Raw genomic sequence first — 22,422 nt, forward strand, 5'->3', positions numbered from 1 at the left:
GTTAAAACTACTGCAACTACTGCAGCTTAACACTCTTAACTAGCTGTTTTACAGACAACACAGCTTAAATAAGTTGCTAATAGTAATAATTTCAACCCGTATGGCAAAACAAGCCAGAGCCGCTGTAGCACAGGCAAGTGACCAGTGTGGGTCGACGGAGTGGACGCGAAGAGAACCCACTCCTTTGACTGATAGGACGGCACCCTTAGCTCAGTCAGCCATTTTAGGCAAGGCAAGACAAGGCAGTTTTATTTGTAGAGCCCGTTTCCACCACCAGTTTGTCTCCAGGCTTCATGGCATCATAACAACATCCTCTGTCCTCAGAGCCTCACATCGACTGAGGAGAAACTCCATAGAAAACCTTTAACAGGGAAAAATCTGAGAAACCTCAGGGTGAGGAGGGGAGGAGGATCCCTCACCAGGAGGGACAGACGTGCAGGAGATGTTGGTACAGACAAGAAAACAGTTTATAACACAGAATGGAGGAAACATGGAAATGTTAATAACAGCTGAAGAAGGAAGCTTTAGGTGATATATACTTGTGGAAAAAGTCAGTTTTGACTGGACTGCACTATCAACCTTTACATTAAGAGTACCTACAATTGTTTAAACAACCTCATAACTTAGACAGGTTGAACAAATTATGTCTCTGCATTTTTTCATTATGCAAAACAACGCAGACAACAGCAAAAAAACAGAGAAAAAAATGTTAGCAGTTGAAATGCAGTTGAAAAGTTATCAATCAGAGGAGAGGGTTTGAATGGCTTCCCAAAAAGCTGAGCAAAGGTCTCAGATGTAGAGGTCCAATATAAAGAAAGTTTCCTAGGAGGATGAAGAAGAGAGCCGAGGGTGATTTCCACCCAGAGCAAATAGCTCCTGAATCTGGATAGATCTCAGAGACCTTCTCATTTACCACCTTGGATTGAAAGATAGATGATTAATTGACTCGCACAAGAATGGAACTGCATTCTCCCTGCATGAGCTCGAGCCTCAGCCCCGGTAAACTTGACTGTGCCAAGGGAGAGACAGTCAACGTCACTCACACCATATCCCTCCCTTGCCCTGCGGTTCAAGAATGTGACCTAAAGTAGAACCCTGTGGAAATAGACCTGTTTTATGATGTTCAAAGCTACAGACTTGAAGATTGAAGCCAGATGATGGTAGTTGAAATATTTTTAGATGTCTCGTTTCATGAGGCAAAGCCATGATGGATGTATAGGTCTCTGATCATATGCAGCTCTCAGCAAACTCAATTCTTAGTTTTGTGTTTTTGGTCCAACTCAGGGTTAAATGCTTCAGCACTTCCTCTCACACCACTGATGGTGTATCTCTCTCTCTCCAGTCCAAGGTCATCTTCCTGCCGTGTGGTCATGTATGCTGTTGTCAAGTCTGCAGCGACGCCCTACAGAACTGCCCCTTGTGCCGCAGCAGCATATCCCAGCGCGTACGTCTCTTCCGCAGCTAGAAGCAGGCAGCCGTAGCGCTGCCTTTCTCATTAGGAGTGCATGATTAGAATGCTGACGGTTGCTGAGCTTGACGTGGATACAAAGCCTTCAGCTGGTTTGAAACAGCTGAGCCACTTTTCCCTGTTCAGAGTTTCTGTATACTTCAGCAAAGTTTGTATGGGACTCTTAAGAATAGTTTCTACACCTATTGTATTTTGTTCTTTTTTTACTGTTCATTTTTAAAAAATCTTTTCAGTAAATTAAGGACCAGATTTACCAACATTTCTCTTTTTTGGTGTTTAAAACATTCTGTTGGGATTCATGAAAGTGGCGTGATGGACTGGCTTGGACACGGGTAAATTTGTTCCTGACATCATTGCATGTATATTCATGAGAATTACCCTTTCAGGCTGGAAAAAAAGCAGGAAGAAGGACATGTGATTAAAAGGCACTTACTGCCAACCGTGCCACTTCTAATGCTTAAAAAAAGTTGAACAAAGTATGTCGCCTGTCATCCTTTTCCCCTTCTCCCAAAGTTAGGTGCTCCCCAAACGAAGCTAGGTTTCCAGTAGCATTAAACTTGAGCTGGATGGGCTTTGCAGGCGATGTGATGAATGTGAGTACATTGAGCCGCTGTACTTGCGTTCGTATGCTGGCCTGCTCTCTGGCGTGGCACCTCCTCATCAAGTGCTCCAAGTTCATCAAGGCATGAGAGGTGATCTGTTGTTGGAGCACAATCACAGATGTCTTTGTGTGCTGGAGCAGAAATATTTGCATGTTGGACAGTGACTAATTTGAATTCTCTTCGCAATCCAACTTGATTCTCCACACGTAAGGTAGATTAGAGACGGTCCTTATTAACATAGCTTTTCTCTGCAGAAGTCTACGTCGCAGTATTAAGGCCAAGGGGTGGCGGATTATTTCCATTATTCACTTTGAGAGAAAAAATCGAAATTTTTAGGAAAAAGCTGAAATGTTGAGAATACTGTAGAACTTGGAAAGATTCTTTTCATCAAGCACTTTGAGGAAAACAGGAAATGTTGAGGTTAAAGTTGGAATGGATGAGAAGTTCACTGAGAGAAAAACAACCAAAACTATAAAAACACCAATCCAACAACTTTTGCTTGTAGTGTAGTTATGATAGCGAAGAGCTCAGCTCCCCACATGGAAGCCCCAAGCTCACATCACCATACCCGAATATAGAGTTAGGGGCTCATGCATGGATATAGACTTGATGTACTGTTTACTGTTAAAAGGAACCAAAATACAACAAATAAGACATTTTCCTGTGCTCCAGCTGTGCTCCAGCTGTGCTCCAGCTGTGCTCCAGCTGTGCTCCAGCTGTGCTCCAGCTGTGCTCCAGCTGTCCAACAACCATTGTGGTGAGCTGACAAGCCGATGCTATGACTTCTGAATAGACGGGAGTAAAAATGAGAAAAAGGAAAATGTCCAATTTGTAGCGTCTTGATTTCTTTGAACTGTTCAAATGTAATACTGCAAACGACAGCAAATTTTCCTGAAAGGGTCAAATGTGAGCCCTGGTCTCTCAAGTCAAAGCGCTTCTATAAAACTGCTTGGCACTTGATGCCCGCTGTAGAAAATGGCACTGAAGTCGTAATTTGATTTTCCTCCTGTCAGGGAACTTATAGGACTTCGCCTTCCCTCTCACAATTTTCACTTTTTAATTGTGGTGCATGATTAAAAAAAAAAAGTCTTCCTGGTTTTGACTTTATTTTCAGCATTTCCAAATTTTCTTGACATTATTTTTTCTTGAAGTGCAAATTGAAAAGAAATACTTCAAATTCTTCTTCGTAGTCTTGCTTATAAAATAATATTCAACTGCCTTTTTTCCCGAGCAGTTTGAGCATTTCTTTTTTGTACTGCACGCTTGTGGCAGAGAACTTCTGTTTCAGCTGCCTCTCTTTCGTCTTCGTTGCCATGGTTTGTCCTGAGGATGTAAAACTCCCACTAATGTTTGTGTGATTCCAAGGAACAACCCTAACCAGGATGTTGGTAGGATATCTGCACCCTCGTCAGCGCTGAGTTATGCTGCTACTGGCACGTTGCTGTCTTCACTCTCATAAATTGGCTGTGCTGTGTCGCTACAGTTCCCCCTCTGGGAGGTACCTCACTCTAACTGCCACTCCCACTGACATTGTTCTAGAATGCAAAATTGCAGGTAAAGAGGTTTGCACCACCATCTTGTTTGTTGGAAATGGACTGTTTCCTGCCTTATTTCTGTGCCTTTTTCTGGAAATCGATACATTTCTGTGCTGTTAAACACAATCACTCACTCTGCTCTCTCTCTCTCTCTCTCTCTCTCTCCCTCCCTCCCTCTCTTTCTCTCTCTCTCCCTCTCTCTCTCTCTCTCACTCATACACTATCATTCTCACCTGCTCCCTAGAGAAATGAGCTCCTCTGAATTGAAAATGGTCTTGTCTAGTCTTTGTAGAACAAAACTGGAGACAATGGTTTGACTTTATCAGTTAATATGTCACTGTCTTCTTGAATGAACTCAGTGAAGAGTCAGTTTTGTTTTCCCCACAAATCTGCTCAGTTCAGCTCAAGCTCACAAGTTTTTTAAAAATCCATCATGCACAAGTCTGATCCCCTCAAAAAAACAAGCCACATAAGCAGCAGAAAGTCCTTCAGGCTGAGTTCCAGGCACTGGCCGAGTGTTTTAGAGAGAAATTTCTCTGAGCGAGCTGGGTGAGCTGCCATGCTGATTTGATCCCATTCTGAATTCCTAGTTTACCAGTCAGATTGATGGGAACGATCTGTCGTGTGATGAAGATTCTGGGGATATTTTTCTGTGATAGCAGTGGTTTCGTTCAACATTATGTTTCAAATGTAAGTTCTCTGAAGAGGAGCCACGTTCTCCGAGGGACCACCATGCTCATCATCTTGTCGTCATCACGTTTTTTAAATTTCAAGTCCTGTAATTTTATTTTAAACATAGATGTCGTCATTTTTACTCAGTGAGACAAATTTCATGTTAAAGCATGTTTTTTTCCTCAATAATTTCTAACATTTAATTTCTAACTTCAAAACTGGTTCCTCCTTCTGGAGGACATTCAGGTTGGGTGGGCAGTTGTCTGCTTACCTTGAAGGACATGCAGCCCAGTACATTTGTCTCTTCTTCAAGGAAATGATGAGCTAAACTTTATTGACATCAAATTTGTCTTGGGCACGTAGGACACCGCTGCATCCGCATAAATACATGCATATGTACATGAATATATCTTATACCCTCCTTTTATCTGAATTGCTACAGTATATGGTGCATATATATATGAACTAACAGCCCTTTGTATCCATCATGTATGCTATTAATCACTCTCAAGTGCTCTTAACGTGGACATTTTAGCATGTTTCCTGAAATCTCCGTGTTCACTGATAAATGTATGGAGTAAAGTTTCCAGCTCCTTACACTGTAAGCTGACATTTCATGTCAAATGACAATGTGATATAAAATACAGTACGTGTCACTTTAGTGTGTCTGTGATGAGTGTTTGAAGTTTTGTGCTTTCCCCACATGTGCAAGAGCTGAAATACACATGAAGAGTTTTACCTGGCAACTGTGTGGTGTTGAGTCCAACCTCGCTGTGATGACTCGTTGAGTTTTACTAGCAACCAGCAGAACGTTCCAATAACCACAGGAATGATACAGGAACAGGCTGCAGCAAGGAGCAGTATGAACATTGTTGAGGGATTCTTTACAGAAGTAAAAGAACCAATACTCTTTTATTACAAGAACGAGTCTTAACAGTACTTGACAGGAAAATTCAAGAAAAATGAGGAAAAGTACTGGTTCTGTGGAAATCAGGTCCTACAGTACACCATTAGATTGGTGGATTATTTGATTGGTTTACCTGGTCATAATGAGGCTACTTTTAATTTCCTGCAACACTGGTCTGATCTTTGATCGTTTCATCCAGCGCTTCCTGCCAATGGCTTGAACTTCCTCTGTAGAGACAGAACATAAATCTGGAAAGTCACGAGATTGAAAGTGGAGTAGGAGACGAGGAAAGATATTCCTTTTGGATGTAAATCTTCCAAATACTGGGTAACTTAACCTCCTTAGACAATAATTTGAATGACATTGATGATGTTTTTGAACAGCGACAGCCTAGGGGGCCATCTAGGCAGGGTTTTCAGTAAAAAAGACCTCAGATTTCATCAAGATTTAAAAGGAAATGATCGTAAACATTCATATTAACCCCCAAAGTAACCAATAACTCTGCTTATCAGATGAATATATTACAGTATATCAAGTCTATAAATTGGAAATGTGGTGCCTGAGATTGCTTAAGTACTTGCATAAATTATATACCATCTCATAATTTTCACTTTTTTATTTCAGGGGGAAAAAGCAAGGATTTAAATACAATGTGTTTTCACAAGTCAGACAAATTAATCAGAGACTAACTTAAGTTCCCAGATCAATTTTAGCACGATCCTATGAAATGTACTCTATTAATGACCGTGTCCTCACACTGAACATGTAGTTTTGTGGAGCAGTCCTTCCAGGAACCACCATGGCATGCACTGCCAACTATCAGCAAGACAAGATTAAAATCATTTTACTCATATATTTGAATTTAAATAACTGATATAAAGATGTTTATGTGGCAGTTTCCCAAAGAAGGAGAAAACCATCCAACACCGTATTTGGTTGCTCAATGTACTTCTTTAATGTTAGAAACGGCACCGGGATCTCCTGCTGGTGCATCGCTGCATGTGACCTTACTGAAGCTCCTGAACATCTGGAAGAATTCAAAGGTGACTGACAAGGGGCCTCACAGCTCTCCTGGGTAAGCCAGCCTGGTTGGAGGCGTTCGGACATCAACAAGAAGAAGGCACATTATATATAGTCAACTCACATATGGTGAGGGTTATATGGAATTGTACAAAAGAGACAACACATAAGACAACAGAAAAACACCTACTATCAATAACTTCATTGAAAAACATATTTGAATGTACTTGAATATGTAAAGAAGCATAACTAGCGACTTCATGCAGTTAGACCTCTTCAATCAGGTCATGTCCTGCCAATGGGTGCATGGGATGCATAACTGTCTCATGTCTCATACAGACATGTATTGCAGCGGGAGATAGAATGTCTCGTTGCGGTCAGTTGAACAGCATGCATGCCTGTGCTTGTGTGTGTGGTCCTTTACCCATCGGCGTGTGCACACAAGGCTTTGTGTGCAAATCTATATTTTGATGCGGAGTGGAAAGCCTTTTCTGACAATAATTTTGTCTGATTGCATAATAAAGACACACATGAAACACCACATACACCTCCAATGATTTAGTCACAAATGGATGCCACCTTGCAGTGGTCCTCACTGAGGCCCCCATCAAGAAGGTTGTGGGTGGAGCCCCGGCTGCAGCACGGGGTCTTTCTAGGTGAGTCTCCATGTTCTACCTGTTCCTGCTGGGTTCTCTCTGGTACTCCAGCTTCCTCCACAGTCCAAAGACATCAAGAGGGACCAGGTTAATCCAGACTCTAAATTGACCGTAGGCGTGGCTGGGAGAGCCAATGGTTGTCTGTCTCTATGTGTTGGCCCTGCCATGGACTGGTGACCTGTCCAGGGGGAAGGCTGCTGGGATAGGCTCCACAACTAGTTTCCTCTGGCATGTGAACCCTATGATGATTGGAAGTGACACAGTCACGAGCCACCTATGTTAAAGTTAAATAGCAACATACTTATAATAAAGAGAGATCTCAAATGAGTAAACCTGCCAGCATCAGAGTCGTGATGTTCTCATCCCTAATCTGGCGCAGTAAAGGACATGCCCTGTTTATGACTCTTCAGCTTGCTATGCTTTCATTTGTGAGGTGATTTGTTACGGTGGTAAAATAATTTTATATTTCTTTCATAAATGAATTGTCCTCCCCTGTTCTTTATTGTAGGAGAAGCTACTGTTTGTTTATTATCTCATTCCACTTTTTAAATGCACAACAGAAATCTTTGCAATTGTTGTACCCTCATATTGTTGCCTGAGGCAACAAACAAATATCTGCTGGGCAGGGATTGAGGGGGGTTCACACCACCCTTAACAGGTTAAGTGGTGGGATATGGATGGAAACCATTTTTGTTTTTGTAGAAACCGAAAAGTCCGATCTTCTTAAAGGGTCGTGAACGCACTGTCATCGCAGGGACCAATCGCAGCGCGGGACACATCGCTGTAACTCCTGACGTTGACGGGGATGAGCTGAAGGTTCCAGTCAGAGTAGGTACTGACCCGCTTTTATCATCGTTGAAAGCCATCATTTGCAAAGACAGCGCCTGTAAGCGTGTTTGTACCTCTTGTGGTCGGCCGCGCGTCCATCGGTAGAGAAGGGAAGTCATGACGTCAAACCGAATAGACCATGGGGTCTCGCCGTCGAGCCGCCAGGACTGGCGTGCTTGCTTAACGTTGCGTAGGGAAGTTATGAGACCAGATGACGAAGGACAATCAAGTTCTACACTGTTAGGCAATCTGTCTCATCACTGTGACGTAGTATTTTCCCTACAATATGTTGAAATGTGCAGCGCTCGGTTTTACTCTGCCTTTCTGCCAGAGAAACGTTCCGCGGGTTGAAAGTTGTGGCTTCCAAGGCAGACGCTCGATGTGGCAAGGACAGCTGCAAACACCGGTCCGGAGGTGCTGGTCCACACCAGCCAGTCAGCAACAGGTCGTCGAACCGGGACCTGTCACTCTTTAGTTCCGAGTCGCTCCCTGCTGGCGGTAAAGCATGGCCGCCAGCAGAAGCTGAGGCCGCCTGCCTCGCAACTTCAACAGGTCCAGCTTGTCTTTTCATTCCGAGTTCTTTTCAGTGAGACGGGCTGACTTGCTCAGCTCCTGCTTCTGGTTTCGATGCTGACTGTTTGACCAACACCTGGAGAACTGTCATTACCGTTGAAAGTACTGGCCATGATGACCACGCTACAGGGCAACAATCCAGCTTCTCTCTGAGTTTGCTCAAAAAAACTAAAGATATCATCCAAATTTTGAAGAACCACAATTAACTAGTCTTTGTCCAGTGAATTTGATAGTTTGGCAGTGAAACTGGACTTCATGTTTATTACTCCTTCTATTGATTTAAGACCAACCGGCCTTTTTCTGAAACACACTGTCACCATGATTTGAAAAAAGGAGTGTTTCACGATGGCGCGGTGCTGTCCTGTCCTTCAGACCTTGAGCCGGGGTCCCACTCCCTGAAGCACCACCAGATAACGACCTCTACCTGCAGGAACCTCTTTGTTATTTTTTTCTGGTATTCTCTTCTTGCATGTGGATCCCTCTGTTACTTGTATTAAACTTGCGTATTGCTAAAATTAGTTGCATTCGATGTCCTTCCTTTAACTGAGCATTGTATGACTGCTTCTTTCAGTCATAATGTCAGTCCCGACTTTGCTCATCCTGTACGGGAGCCAGACTGGGACAGCCCAGGACACGGCCCACAGGATTGAGAGGCAGGCACTGAGGAGGAGGCTGCAGGTTCAAGTGTTGCCCCTGGACGACTACAACGTGGTGAGTGTAGTTTTATTAAGTCAAAGACGGAGTGAGGCTCATTTTGTTACGATGCTCTGGGAGTTACTTGATAGCATCGGGTTGCACATCGCTGCCATAGTGAATCTGACAAAAACTGGACTTAAAACCTGTGTTTTTCTTCTGCTGAAACAGGCTGACTTGATCTCAGAGTCACTGGTTGTATTTGTGTGTTCCACCACTGGCCAAGGAGACCCTCCTGATAATATGAAGGTAATAAAATAGATAGAAAATGTGTGTCTGATTCAAAAAGTGGCTGTCAGTGGTGGGAGACCAGCATGGGAGAAACTGAAACCTTGTTTTGTACGATGACCTCCCTCGGGAAAAGCACAGCAGAGACGTTTGAAGAGTATTCTGCTCTCCAGGCGCTCCCAATACACAAAAGACACTCTACCACTGTGAGCTGATTGATGGAAGGTGCAGAGCCTGGGCCAGACAGTTGACGGCACCTTGTGAGGTTAAAGTTGAGGTTTCAAAGAGCAAAGGAAAGGGCTGGCTGGTGGTGTTGGGATGTTCTCAAACATTTGAAGGACGGATGAGTGAGTGAAGCACATTTGGTCTCCAGTCAGTCTGAATCGTGGTGGATGCACAGAATCACAACAGCTGAATCAAGAAACTTCAAAGAAATCTTACACTGAATTATGAATGAATAACATTCACTTTTGCCGATGGTGGCAAAATCTTACTGTGTACAAGAGTAAGTCGCAGCCACCAGCCTGTGTAGGAGAATACGCTGTGCTGGGAGACCAGACGACGCTCTGGGACAGCTGCAGTTCAACCTGGTTGATTTCACACCGCCGTTCAACCGGGATGACAAATATCCGGAATCTTGAAACCTTTGTCTTCCGAAGTCTTGAGTCGTCACAGAGGATTTCTATTCCTCAGAAACATGGACTTGGTACTTTGGTGCATCTTTAAATCTGACTGATTTTTGGGCCCCACTTTGTAGAACCCAATCTATAAAGTGGACCAATTGTCAAAAGTACAACTGGATTTAGGGTTGTGTTTCAATCAAAGCTTAAAGGAGAACAAGATGTCAACCAAACACACTGCAATAACACCGACTCCTGTCCTCACTGTGGTTGCATGCGTGTGCAAGTGCCTGACCTGCTCAATTCTGCTTCTGTTGAAAGAACTTCTGGAGGTTCCTCTTCAGAAAGTCGTTGCCGCTTGGGTCTCTGTGTCGGCTGGACTGTGCTGTACTGGGCTTGGGTGACTCCTCGTATCCAAAGTCAGTGTTTTTTAAGGTTGGTTCTCACTGCCACATTGAGCCTGATGCAGTGTCATTGCAGTAATGGCAGCTTCTGTCTTTAGGTTCAACTTTGTGGCGAAGAAGCTTCACAAGCGTCTTGTGCAGCTCGGCACCAGTATGCTGTTGCCTGTTGGGCTGGCAGACGACCAGCACGATCTGGGGTGAGAAGCAGCATGTCTGCGCAACTTAAGTGGAAATCAAACTGAAGATCCACTTTGAGAAGTTTTGAATCCTCTTTTTCTGCAGTGTTGGATATCATTTTGCTTTCTGTATTTTGGATAAAGTTTTTATGGTTTTTGGCTGCAGTTCAGTGGATGGTGTCGCTCCTGTGTGCTGTCAGCATTGCTCAGGTTTACTGCTCCATGAACACTGCTGGATTTGAAGTGATCCGTAGAAAATCTAGTTCTTAGAAAAGGTTCGCTCCAGTCATGTTTCTGGCTGTTGCTGCCACTGCTGGTGCTCATCATCGACATCATCATCAAGAGCTTTAGTTTCACGTAGGGTTACAGTGTAAAATCACAGCAGTGAACATGAGCTGACCAGACTCAGTCCCCACCACGCCGACCACGTGTGTAAATAAAGCCATCGACAGGTCTCTGTCGCCGCGCTCCTCTACCACAGTGCAGCGAGGTTCACCGCAAGGAGGCTTGGATGTAAAAATGAGCTGCCTTCATACTTTCATGTTGATTTCATCAGTCGATTACCGTGTTGAACAGTTGATCCATCTTCAAGGATGACGTGCTGAGCATGTCGAGGGCAGGGCGTGAGGCGGTGTCCACGTGTGTCCGGGTCGACTGGGATTTATAAAGGTAGTCAGTCGTAGGATGCGTGTACGCACAGTTTGATAACGCAGGACGTGCCATCTGTACTCAGCGTTCCTGCTCATCGTTTTATTAGTGAGGCTTCTGCTCTTCTAAGAAAGTGTGTGTGTGTGTGTGTGTGTCATCTAAAACTTGTTATATTCTTTTCCTCTTCTATCATTATTAATTCCTTCAGTTATTTAATTCATTATTCATTTTTTCAGTCTTTGCCCACATCATCTGTCCACTCATAAAAAGGACTACCCTCATATCAAATACTGCCATGATGCAACGAACAGATCACATTGGTATGATGGTCTGCATCTGATGGCTCCCGCCTCCACCAAACTCTGATCTCCAGTGTTTTGTAAGCTGTTGCTCATGACACACTTGTCTTGTGTTGCTATTGGATACTATTGGGGTTTTTTTGCATGCACAAAAACCACCATCATAATTTTTCCAGAAATCAGAAAACAAGAAAATAGTTCAAGCAGCAAGCTCATTAGAGAACAAAACCCAAACAGAGGAGGGGAGCAGCTCGACCAGTCAGTCGGCTGTGCTGCTGTCGTTGATGCTGACATGACGCACCAGTGGCCTCATGAAGACAGAAGTCCACGCCAGTCAAACCCAAACCCAGTGGACGAATAAACCTGGACGACAGCACGGTGGGGGGGGCATCTACAGGGCGGATGAACTCCTAGCGTGGTGTTCAAAATTATACACTTCCATGTATTAGTTGTGAGCTTTTTTATGTTTGTGCTACTGCACATTCAAGCGTGTGTGAGTGTGTGTGTGTGTGTGTGTGTGTGTGAGAGAGAGTGAGAGAGACAAGCAGAGTTTGTTTGTTGGTACAGCAAACTGAACAGTTTACCCTTTAGATAGTAGGAACGACTGCTGAACTGTAGACTTACGACTTCAAACCAGGTTCAGACCGCTGTCTAACTAATCCCCTGTTACACCTAGGAACAATGTGGGCGTGGTCAGAAAATGACCTCTGTGCTGTCAGAAACGAACAGTTTAAACTGAATTAAACTAAACTAACAACCTGTGCTCAGATAGTCAACACGGTCTGACTTGGTCTAAGTGATATTTCCTTGGTTTGAATTCACAACAATCGCTTCATTGATGCGCACGTACTCTCCACTGTGTGTCGAGCAGGGCCGATGCTGTGATCGACCAGTGGCTCACGGTGTTCTGGGACAGAATGCTTGCTCTGTACCCAGGTTTTGCAAATGTGATCCCACTGAGGGACGATGAACCGTGAGTACACCACTCATGATCTCATTCCATCTCTTCTTAGAGGTCAACTCCGAATAATTCATGTCCTTTAACGCTGCTTGTAATTCTGTTTGGGGTTTTTTTGGAATGAAAAGGAAACCCGTTCAAAGCCAGCAGCCGCTCTCTTTTCTGTTCTTGCGTGTATCTTGTGACAGGCTTCCTCCAAAGTACAACTTCCACTTCCTGGATGACGTGACAGAGACGATGGATGACAGGCTGAGAGTTCCTGCAGATCAAATTGTCCCTTCCCAGTCCAGCCCCTTTCCTGCCAGGCTGCTGTCTAATAGGAGAGTAACAGACATGACACACTTTCAGGATGTGAGACACATGGAGTTTGACATTACTGGATCCAACATCTGGTAAGGAACTTTACAATTCACAGCACCTGTCAGTCATTCATGACTGAGTAGGGATTTTTACGGTTTCTGCTGACTGACAGCCATCACTGACCAATTAGTAATTGTTAGTCAGTCTTACTCATAGGTGTGGATGAGTGTGTGTGAGCCACTGAAAAATACCAAGGCAAATTTTGTATTTTTGTGTGCTTGAAGACGTGGCAGCATCATCAGCAACAGTCCTTAAGGGTTCTCTCCTAACCACGACATCACACACCAGCCGAGTTCACTGAGTGTGCTGCTCCACCGGTGTGAGAGCCTGGAGTTTGGAGCTTGAAACATAATACATGGTCTATTTCAGTCTAATCTCATCTATCAAGAGTTCGTATGAAGAGACCAACAAAACTAAAACAAACTTTGAGTCCTCATGCACAGACGTGCTGTAGATTCAGGAAAGCCTCTTTTTCAAGGAGGCGCGGCGCAGGAGACAGCCTGACTCCTTCATTTCAGAAATGGCAGCATGTCCTCTAGCAATGCATGACAGTTGGCTTGTCATCCATATCGACCGTTGGAAGAAGAATTGTATCTGCCCACTTTGTTCATGTTGATGAAGAAACAACTGTTTTGGAAAGACAGAAGAACTGTACTTTTTCAAATTCACAAGAACAATTGTTTTCAGTATTCAGTCCCAGTGTTAGCACGCCTTCAGTTTAGTCTGCTGTTCCAAAGATGGGCCTCGCCTTTCCACTTGTCAAGTGTTGGTCTCCAAAGAGGGGAGGTGGTCTCTCATATAGATTTTACAACATGGAGAGCAGATTTGGGCCGGGCCAGGCCGTGTTTTTAAGGGAAGAAGTTCAGATGGGACTCAGGCTCGTTTATCTGTTCCTCCTGCGGAACCTTCAAGGGTCGATGCGATTCTTTCTGTTCACAACTCTCAAACACGAAACCGTGAACAGACTCGCTGTCTCGCTCTTAAAATCAGATTTAAATTAAATAAAAGATGGGCCAAGAAGCATTTTATTAACTTCAATGAGAAGACATAAGCATGACAGAACAAAAAGTGGGGGCCCGGCTCATCGAATGAGCATGTTGACAGGCGTTCGCCATGTCGGGCTCTCTCTTGTCCTCCCTGGGCTTCTTGGCAGTTTTAATCAAAGCCCAGTTCGGAGAGCCTCAAGTTTGGAGAGCTGAGTGGATGTGGTTGTGTTCCCTTCTCTTCCCGTCTGTTTTGGAAGGGATATTTTGTGCTCTGTTTGAGAGTTCAGATCACCCCTAGTTTGTGCTCGAGTGGGTGGTGTGAGTCAAACAGGAGATACTGATCCGTGTGGGTGGGTTTCCTGTAGACCCCAATGTTAAGTTCCCCTATTGTTTTCAATGTGCACCGCACAGTCTAGAACAGCCAGACAGTTGTCTTTGACGTCCTCCCTCGTGAATGTATTGTTCTTGTCCACCGGGTTAAGGTGTTCAGTGAAAGGCTCAACTTCACCCTTCCTGATGGTGACCCAGGTGTCCTCTACGTATCTGAACCAATGTCTCGGCGGGTGGACTCTGAATGTTCTCAAGGCTACACTCTCCATCTCTTCCATGTACAGGCTTGCTACAATGGGGGATACCGGAGATCCCACGGCACAGCCGTGTTTTTGCCTGTAGAAACCATTGTTGTATTGGAAGTAGGTGGTGCTGAGGCAAAGGTCAAGAAGGTCACACACCTGTTCAGGTGAGAGGTTGGTCCTTTTCGCTAGAGTTTTGTCTCTCAGAAGTTTTCTCTTGACTGTCTGTACAGCATCTCCCGTGGGGCTGCATGTGAACAGAGATGTCACATCGTATGAAACCATGGTGTCTTCAGGGTCTAGACTGATTTGTCTGATTTTGTCTGCAAAATCCATTGAATTTATTAAGTGGTGGGGGGTGTTACCCACCAGAGGAGAAAGGATGGAGGCAAGAAACTTAGCAACACTGTAGGTTACAGAGTTGATGCTACTCACAGGGGGTCTGAGTGGGGCGCCATCTTAATGGATTATTGGCAGCCCGTAGATGCATGGAATAGCATCACCAGGATAGAGTTTGTAGTAGAGAGCTCGGTCGATAGCTTGTTCCTTCTCCAGCTTCTGTAGGCAGTTAACCACCTTGGTTTTGAAGGTGTTGGTGGGATCTTGTTTAAGAGTCTCATGGAGAGTGCTGCCGATACCTTAAGCTGCTCCGCCTCTGTGTCTGACAACTTGTTTCTTATAGCCGACTCTGTGGCTTAACCAGATCCACCACCGGTAGCTCATCCGGTGTCACCACAAAGTTTAGTCCTTTGGCTAGGACTTGCAACTCGGCTGGAGCGAGTACTCTGTCTGACAAATTCTTAACCCATTTTTCCTGGGTGTCCTGTTCCGCTACATTGCTCTGTGTTACCATCCATTTTTGTTCTCCCCTGGGGTGAGAACTATAGAACCGGGACTCGAGGTTCTGGAATTTCCTTATCTGTCGTTCTTTGCCCTTAGTATGCTGCGCCATCTGTGCCTTCAGAGCAGGGGTGGGCAGCCTTGTGCCATGGAGGGCCGTGTGGATGCAGGTTTTCCTTCCAACCAAACACTAACAGGAAAACCTGCATCCACACGGCCCTCCATGGCACAAGGCTGCCCTCCATGGCACAAGGCTGCCCTCCATGGCACAAGGCTGCCCTCCATGGCACAAGGCTGCCCTCCATGGCACAAGGCTGCCCTCCATGACACAAGGCTGCCCTCCATGACACAAGGCTGCCCTCCATGACACAAGGCTGCCCTCCATGACACAAGGCTGCCCTCCATGACACAAGGCTGCCCTCCATGACACAAGGCTGCCCTCCATGACACAAGGCTGCCCACCCCTGCTCTAGAGTGTACTTGGAAACCTTGCAAGCTATGCATCTGATCTAAACTTATCTAGTCTTTAAAAGAACATTTGATTATCAAGTCCTGCTTGTTGTTGTCTTGAACGGGTGAATTGATTTGGTGAGTCCAGAATTGTTGTCTTATTGTTGTTGCAAACTCCCAAATGCATGCATCCTCTGTATCTGGTTGGAGGCTCAGTTCTCCACAAACACTCTGAAATGAACGAAGAGTTCCTGTTCTAAACTCAACATGGCCGCCTGTGATTAACTCGCATATTCACTTGAAAGCCAACCTCCTCTTTCAATGTGATCATTGCAAAATCCCCAGTATGTTGTGAGCGTTGCTCATGCAGTCATGATTCAGAGAGTCCAGTGTTTACATGAAGAGCCATTAACTGAGGAACTGTTGTGTAGGTTTACTGCTGGTGATGTCGTGGTGATGCGTCCTTGTAACACACTTGAGGACGTACAGCTTTTCTGCCAGCTGCTGAGACTGGATCCAGATGCCAAGTTCACTCTTTCGTCCACAGACAACATGGCAGGTTGGTGTGTGTTTTCAGTGTACTCATTAATCATGATGCCAATCAGGAAGGCTCTGATTGCTTCAGCCTTCATTATATGGAGCTCCAAAGTGATCAATATTACACCAAATAAATAAAACAATATTAAAATATCTCCTGAATAAATTGTTTAAATCAATAAGTGAAGCAATAATATCTGAATAGAATTATGAGCAGTACCTCTGATACAACTGGCAGTTTTAGTCTTTGATCCTTGTGGAAACGTCGCTCAGTTCCTCCTGTGTGGTGTGTTGCTCTCCAACTTCTGTGATAAGTCATTCGTGAGTGAAACGAGTGTGTTGACAGTTCCTGCCAGGCTTCCTCAGCCCTGCACTGTGCGCCACCTGGTGGAAAGCTACCTGGACATTGCTGCTGTGCCTCGCCGCTCATTCTTTGAGCTGCTGTCCAGCTTCTCCAACGATGACCTGGAGAGGGAGAAGCTGGCCGAGTTCAGCTCGGCTGCAGGCCAGGAGGAGCTCCACAGCTACTGCAACCGTCCACGACGCACCGCACTAGAGGTGACAGCACAGGTCCCAGTCAGCTTGATGTGTCTTTGTTATTACTTAGAGCCTCCATATGTTATTGTTTTCATGTGATAGGATTTTTACAGCATATTTGCTCACATTTGTAGATAAATGAGGCAGTCCTGGACAAAACTGGTGCATTCTATCACTTTTAGCAAATTGATCTCGGTCTTTTTCAATGTTTTCGTCTCAGTCTTTTTTGTTCCTAACAGTAGCAGGTTGACATTTCCAAATCCTACACACGGGCAGGGACTTGAAGTCTTCAGTGCTTGTTCTTATTGATTCAACGTCAAAGAGTATGGCATACAAATGGCCTGCACATGGCTGAAAATGCATTCTGCTTGTTTCAGGAGTATAGAATGGCCAATGATGCCTGTCCTAGAAATGCATTCCTGAGGGTCGAGGGTAAAGTTCAAGGCAGAAACATGGAGGGCAGTGCAAAGACAGACCAAGGGTTTATTTAAGCCATCTATGGTGCGACTTAGCAGGCGCATCATGACGCTACAAACCACGGTTCAAAGAGGTGGTGCTTAGACACCTAATTATTCATAGGTGTGTTTTGGGTGTGACATCGATTACATCAATCAGAGTGCCATGTGTCATTCCCTTCAACGCCCAGGGCGCACCAGGACTTGGTGTGATGTGCTTGGTGTGATGTGCTTCTTGACTGTGCTCTTGCTGCTGCAGGTCTTGGCAGACTTCCCCCATACCACAGCTCAGCTCAAACCAGACTACCTGCTGGATCTGTTCCCTGAGATCCAGCCCCGCTCTTTCTCCATTGCCTCCTCTCTGATGGTAGCTCATCCAACACAAAAGCTGTTTTATTGCTTGAACCTGTTGGTTCAACTGAAAGCCTCAAGCAAACCTGTAAATCAAATTCAAAAAGTAGTCAAGACAAATGAAAATGACGAGTGTTTTCCCTCCACACAGGCTCACCCGCACAGGCTTCAGATCCTGATGGCTGTGGTCCGTTACAAAACTAAGATGTATAAACCACGAAGAGGCCTCTGTTCCACCTGGTTGGCCTCCCTGGATCCCGCACAAGGTGGTTCAGCTCTCTAACGCTCGGATGTGCTCATAGCTCAGCCAGTGCTGTATCTGAAGTGTGCATGTCTGTCTTTCAGTTGGCCACTTTGGTCCAGACTGATATTTTTTAATATTCCAGTTTACTGGATTGTCAGGAGATGTTTTCAACGAGGTCCTCCTGAAAGTTCCCTAACTTCATCATTGCCAGTGATTTGGTGGGACAAGGGCCTAGGGAGTGACCCAGTGAAGTGAAAGAATATTCGTGTAGTGACTGTGATACTATACAATATTAGATCAGACGTGAGCTCCTGGACTGATGTGATGTAGAATGATCGAACGTATATTTGGTCTAAGAAACAACAAATGCCTCAGACTGACCGTCTTTATGAAGGTAAAGTGGGTGCAGCAGCTGCCTGTGTGAATTTACGTTCCCCTGTCCTTTACTGAACTGTCCTGAACTGAAATAGCTTGAGTTGCATGTTGCGTGAACTTAAGAACTTAAGTTCTGTTGGTCCTCCTCCATCTCACTGCGGTAAATCTTCCTTCAGTAGATACAGAGGAACACACTTGGGCTGTTAAGTATCTCCAAATGCCCAGTAGTACCTCTCACAGTACTATTACTCGAACTGTTCCTACCATGCTTAAAGATGCGTTGCAGCTGATGTGTGTTTCCTAACTGCTGCAGGGGATGTGTACGTCCCTCTGTGGGTAAAGAAGGGAACTCTGAAGTTCCCTGCAGAAGTGGCCACCCCTGTGATCATGGTGGGACCTGGAACAGGAGTGGCACCCTTCAGGTCAGCTTTACAAGAGAGGACTGCCGAGGGAAAAAATGGTGAATTCTTGACCTCCTTTGATTTTCAGAAACTCCGCATCACGTCACGGTTCTGATGATGTGACGCCTCTTCATTGTCTTCCCTCTGACCAGCCAACGTCCTGTTCTTCGGATGTCGATCGGAGTCCAAAGACTTCTACTTCAGGTCAGAGTGGGAGAGGATGGTAAATGCTGGACAGCTGACTCTCTTCACCGCCTTCTCACGAGACCAGGTCAGAATCACAAACATGTATGGCACCTGTCATGCAAAGGGTGTGTGTGTGTGTGTGTGTGTGTGTGTACCTTTGGGGAATTGTGGGACTACTTTCATGCTCGCCGCTCACTAACAAAAGCACCCAGGTGAACGTGACACATTGATACTGACTGTAGCAGATTCTGACAGTGGACAACGTATGCTGGGGCGTGATCAGTGGTCCAGTTCCACGTCCAATCAGAACCGTAGCTCAGCAGTGTATGTAAATGTACTGATCGTTGCCTTGCCACTGAATTTCTACTCTTTGAGAATCACCTGGTCACCTTCTGGGTCTGCCCTTTCCCTTTCTGGTCACCCTGCCTGACTGCCGTTCACCTCTGTGGGTCTGTGATTGTTAGGGTTGTCAGACGCCACCCCCTGTAACTAACGCTTGTTGTCTTCAGGAGGAGAAGGTGTACGTACAGCAGCGAGTGAAGGAAAATGCTCCTCTACTGTGGGACCTACTGGCTAATAAAAGGGCCTGCTTCTACATTGCTGGGTGAGTCCTGAGTGGGAAAACGAACCTTGTCCAGTTGGTTAATGTCCCTGTGGGGCACCTTTGACAGGATGCATCATGTCGACTTTTAATCCAAACCCTCTAACACAAAGACCCAGGTACATTTGTAACTAGTGAGTAACCAAAAAGTGCCCCAGTGTATTTATAGAGGTACAAAAATGTGATCCCCATCAAAACAAAATTCTAATTGATAAGTTTTAATTTTTTTCTTTTCTGATAATTCCTTTGTTAATCCTTTTCACTTGCTTTATTATTTATGTAGAATTTACCTGGAAAAAGCATAGAAACATCAGTTTTACATAACTTTTAAAAATATTTTTTCACAAAAGATACTTGAAATTTATCATGAGGTGAACACAAAATACACCTAGATGTTTAAAAAAATGTCTAATTCCTGGAATAGTATGTTGACGGGTCAATGTCGTGTGTGAAAGCTTATAAAAGGCCTGTGAAGGAAGCTGCATTCATATAAATGTGAAATTGAACTTTTTACGACCCTGAAAACCCCCACATGCCTTGTGGAGAACGGTTGTAGACAACAGTGCTAGCATGTTAATGCATTTCAAAGAGGTTGGTCTCACCGACGAGCTTACAGCAAACATTACTCAAACAGGAGGAGATGATTCCATATTTGGTGTTGTGGTATTTCTCATTTTTGGAATTAATAATCAAAAATAGTCACCAGGGTTTCAAGCTGACTGAACAGGTAGAAAACTGCTGTTGGGAGAAGGAGAAACTCTGAATACGCTTGTGTTTCGTTGCAGAAATGCCAAAGAGATGCCAGCTAGTGTGCGGGAGGCATTGAAAGACGTGTTTCGGCAGGAGGGAGGTGTGCCTGCAGAGGACGCCGACCAGATGCTTGCTGGCATGGAGAGGACAGGCCAACTCCAGAGTGAAACATGGTCCTGATCACATGACCTCAGCCCTCAAAGATGAAGATCCATCTGTCGAGTTCATTCTTGATGTGTGAGAGCAAAACGTGACAAAATAACCTGCTGGTCCTTCTTTTATTTTTCTTTTTTCCGTTTTTCTTTGAAGGAAATGGTTGTGCCATGCATGAATAAAACAACTTCGCACAAAGGTTCAGTCCAGTGCAGACTTCCTCACCTGGCTCCTGATGGAGGCGCAAACATGTGACATTGAAAACTTCTAGTTGTTCATCGTGCTGTTTTTTTTCTCTAAAACTTCATATTTTTTGCTCAAGTGCAACTTGATTTCCTCCACAAATGTTGAATTCTGAAACAAAATGACAAACTCCCCTTTCATGATTCATGCAGTGTGGAGAAATTTAAAGCCTATTTTATGGACTTTTTGGACTTAATACACAAATACTCAAGTTGCTCTTTATAACTGAATTTTAACTGATGCGTTACATGGAGATTCCAATACCCACAGTCCCTCAGTATTCTACCCACCTCTGCACAGCTGGTTCTAAGACTCTTTCCATCCATCGTCGTCTTCTGCTTATTCCTATACATTAAGGGTCGCGGGGGGGTGGAGCCTATCCCAGCATCTACGGGCGAGAGGCGGGGTTCCCCCTGGACAGGTCACCAGTCCATCACAGGGCCAACACACAGAGACGAACAACCATTCACACTCAGTCACACCTACGGTCAATTTAGAGAATCAAATTGATGTCTTTGGACTGTGGAGGAAGCTGGAGTACCAGAGAGAACCCAGCAGGAACAGGGAGAACATGGAGACTCACACAGAAAGATCCCGTGATGGAGCCGGGACTCGAACCCGGAACCTTCTTGCTGTGAGGACCACCGTGCAGCCCGGTTCTAAGACTCATTTTCCTGAATGGATGGGCTCCTCAGTGCACACTCACATTTGCGGGGCGTCTAGTGAGGAGGTAGAACAGCTGCTCGGTAGAACAGCTGCTTGGTGATAAAAGGTTCAAGTCTGGAGGTGGAGGGTGGAGAAACAATTGAAATTCCTTTAAGAAAGAAAAATAGCACCTAAAGCAAAGAGAAAGCAAATTCCATGACAAAATAAATTGAAAAGTTAAAGTTGATAAAAATAAGACTTGAAGATGAAGAAACTCATATCATAGAAAACGTGTGATGCCACATAAACCAGTAAATCAATTGTACAGAAGAGCTCCGTTGGTTTGCCATCCCGACAGGGAGCCAATTCAAGTGACCTCCGCATGTTAGGGTTGGTGGTTGTAAGGATTTATACATTTTATTCCTGAAATCATGAAAATAATTTCCATGAGTTCTGATTCATGGGCTCTCAAGATGCATCTGCAGTCTTCCACATTCCAGCCTTTGAAAACCATCACAACAGGTCCCATCTGTTCCTGTAGCTGTGGTACAAAATCAGTTCCTTTCAACTTGAAGGCGCCATCTTTCCTGTTGTGTCCACATTTTCCACACCCTCTCCAGGGGAAGTGGCGACCTCTGTGAGCTCGTTGCCAGATGCCAGTTTACAGAGTGACTTTTGGTCACTGATTTTGTAATTTTTGTAACAAGTAAATTATCTATGCATGGAAAAGTTGTTTTCTTCATAATACTACAGTACTTGACATTTACCAATATTTAAATTCTATTTTGTTTGCATTTTAGTTGATAGAAACATGTTTCCTAATGCCTGGACGCAGGAGTGAACCGAATCACACCGCAGCAAATCACGAGGTGCTGAAAATCATTGCACAGTTGACTAAATGAATTGTGTATGTAGGATCACATGACCAGAAGTGGCAAAAGTACTTTCCTTCTCGACTGTAATGGAAGTGCAGACCCCCATGTAAGAAACAAGACTAGCAAGAGTAGAAGTACTGATTCAACCTCTTGCTACATTTCAGAACGTGGCAGGCGACGTGCATTGCTGCCACCCACCTGCACCCTGAAAGGAAACCTCCCTGACTCTTCCAAGGTCTTTCATCTCATTTTGCTGTCCATCAAAAATAAAGTAACAAAAGCAACAAGTACAAAATATAGATAATTGGGTTAAAATGTAAGGAGTACCAGTAAAAAGGTGTCAGATAAAATAAATTAAGACATACCTGAAAAATACATACAGTAATAAGTGCAGTAACAGCAGTTGTACTTCCCATCGCAGCACTGATTACGCCACTTCTGTTACTGCAGGGTTACACAAGCGTGCGAAACATGTTGAGCACCTGAGAGATAATTATGTGACAACTGATTTATTCTTACCAAAGGACAAGAATGAAACTGAAAGCCTTTGAAAAAGGAAACTCAAAATGCTGAG

At 44.6% G+C, this 22,422-nt stretch overlaps 2 protein-coding genes and 1 long non-coding RNA gene across 9 annotated transcripts in view; 2 read left to right on the plus strand and 1 right to left on the minus strand.

Moving 5' to 3' along the window:
- The window catches only part of lrsam1 (leucine rich repeat and sterile alpha motif containing 1), a 32,228-nt gene extending 27,210 nt beyond the window's left edge, over positions 1-5,018 (plus strand). For both annotated transcript variants that reach the window (XM_086187959.1, XM_086187960.1), the window contains one exon: positions 1,343-5,018. In XM_086187959.1, the coding sequence (XP_086044085.1) occupies positions 1,343-1,465 (123 nt within the window). In that variant the 3' untranslated portion in view covers positions 1,466-5,018. The remainder of the gene's footprint in view (positions 1-1,342) is intronic.
- On the minus strand, positions 5,017-8,115 carry LOC147244455 (uncharacterized). Its single transcript, XR_015110449.1, has 3 exons — positions 7,763-8,115; positions 5,318-5,411; positions 5,017-5,122 (listed from the first exon to the last, which is right to left on the minus strand). It is a non-coding gene; the product is annotated as an uncharacterized LOC147244455 (long non-coding RNA).
- On the plus strand, positions 7,578-22,408 carry ndor1 (NADPH dependent diflavin oxidoreductase 1). Of its 6 annotated transcripts, XR_015110448.1 has the most exons (16): positions 7,578-7,692; positions 8,833-8,972; positions 9,126-9,203; positions 10,124-10,221; positions 10,305-10,403; positions 12,201-12,302; positions 12,476-12,679; positions 15,927-16,054; positions 16,379-16,590; positions 17,284-17,391; positions 17,527-17,641; positions 18,308-18,454; positions 18,548-18,666; positions 19,091-19,185; positions 19,968-21,842; positions 22,013-22,408. XR_015110448.1 is itself a non-coding variant. In XM_086187961.1 (15 exons), exons 2-15 carry the CDS (start codon positions 8,838-8,840, stop codon positions 20,110-20,112), a joined length of 1,785 nt encoding a protein of 594 aa, XP_086044087.1. In that variant the 5' UTR covers positions 7,578-7,692; positions 8,833-8,837; the 3' UTR covers positions 20,113-22,408. The 6 variants fall into 6 exon arrangements, 5 of the variants coding, with proteins under 5 accessions (XP_086044087.1, XP_086044089.1, XP_086044092.1 ...); XM_086187961.1 differs by having other exon boundaries at positions 19,968-22,408; XM_086187963.1 differs by having other exon boundaries at positions 7,605-7,688; positions 19,968-22,408.
- Positions 22,409-22,422: the final 14 nt, after the last annotated feature.

The sequence above is a fragment of the Aulostomus chinensis genome, chromosome 19 (genome assembly GCF_037954235.1).
Source record: "Aulostomus chinensis isolate RoL2024-O1b breed Wild chromosome 19, RoL_Achi_v1.0, whole genome shotgun sequence".
In the NCBI taxonomy this organism is placed as follows: domain Eukaryota; kingdom Metazoa; phylum Chordata; class Actinopteri; order Syngnathiformes; family Aulostomidae; genus Aulostomus; species Aulostomus chinensis.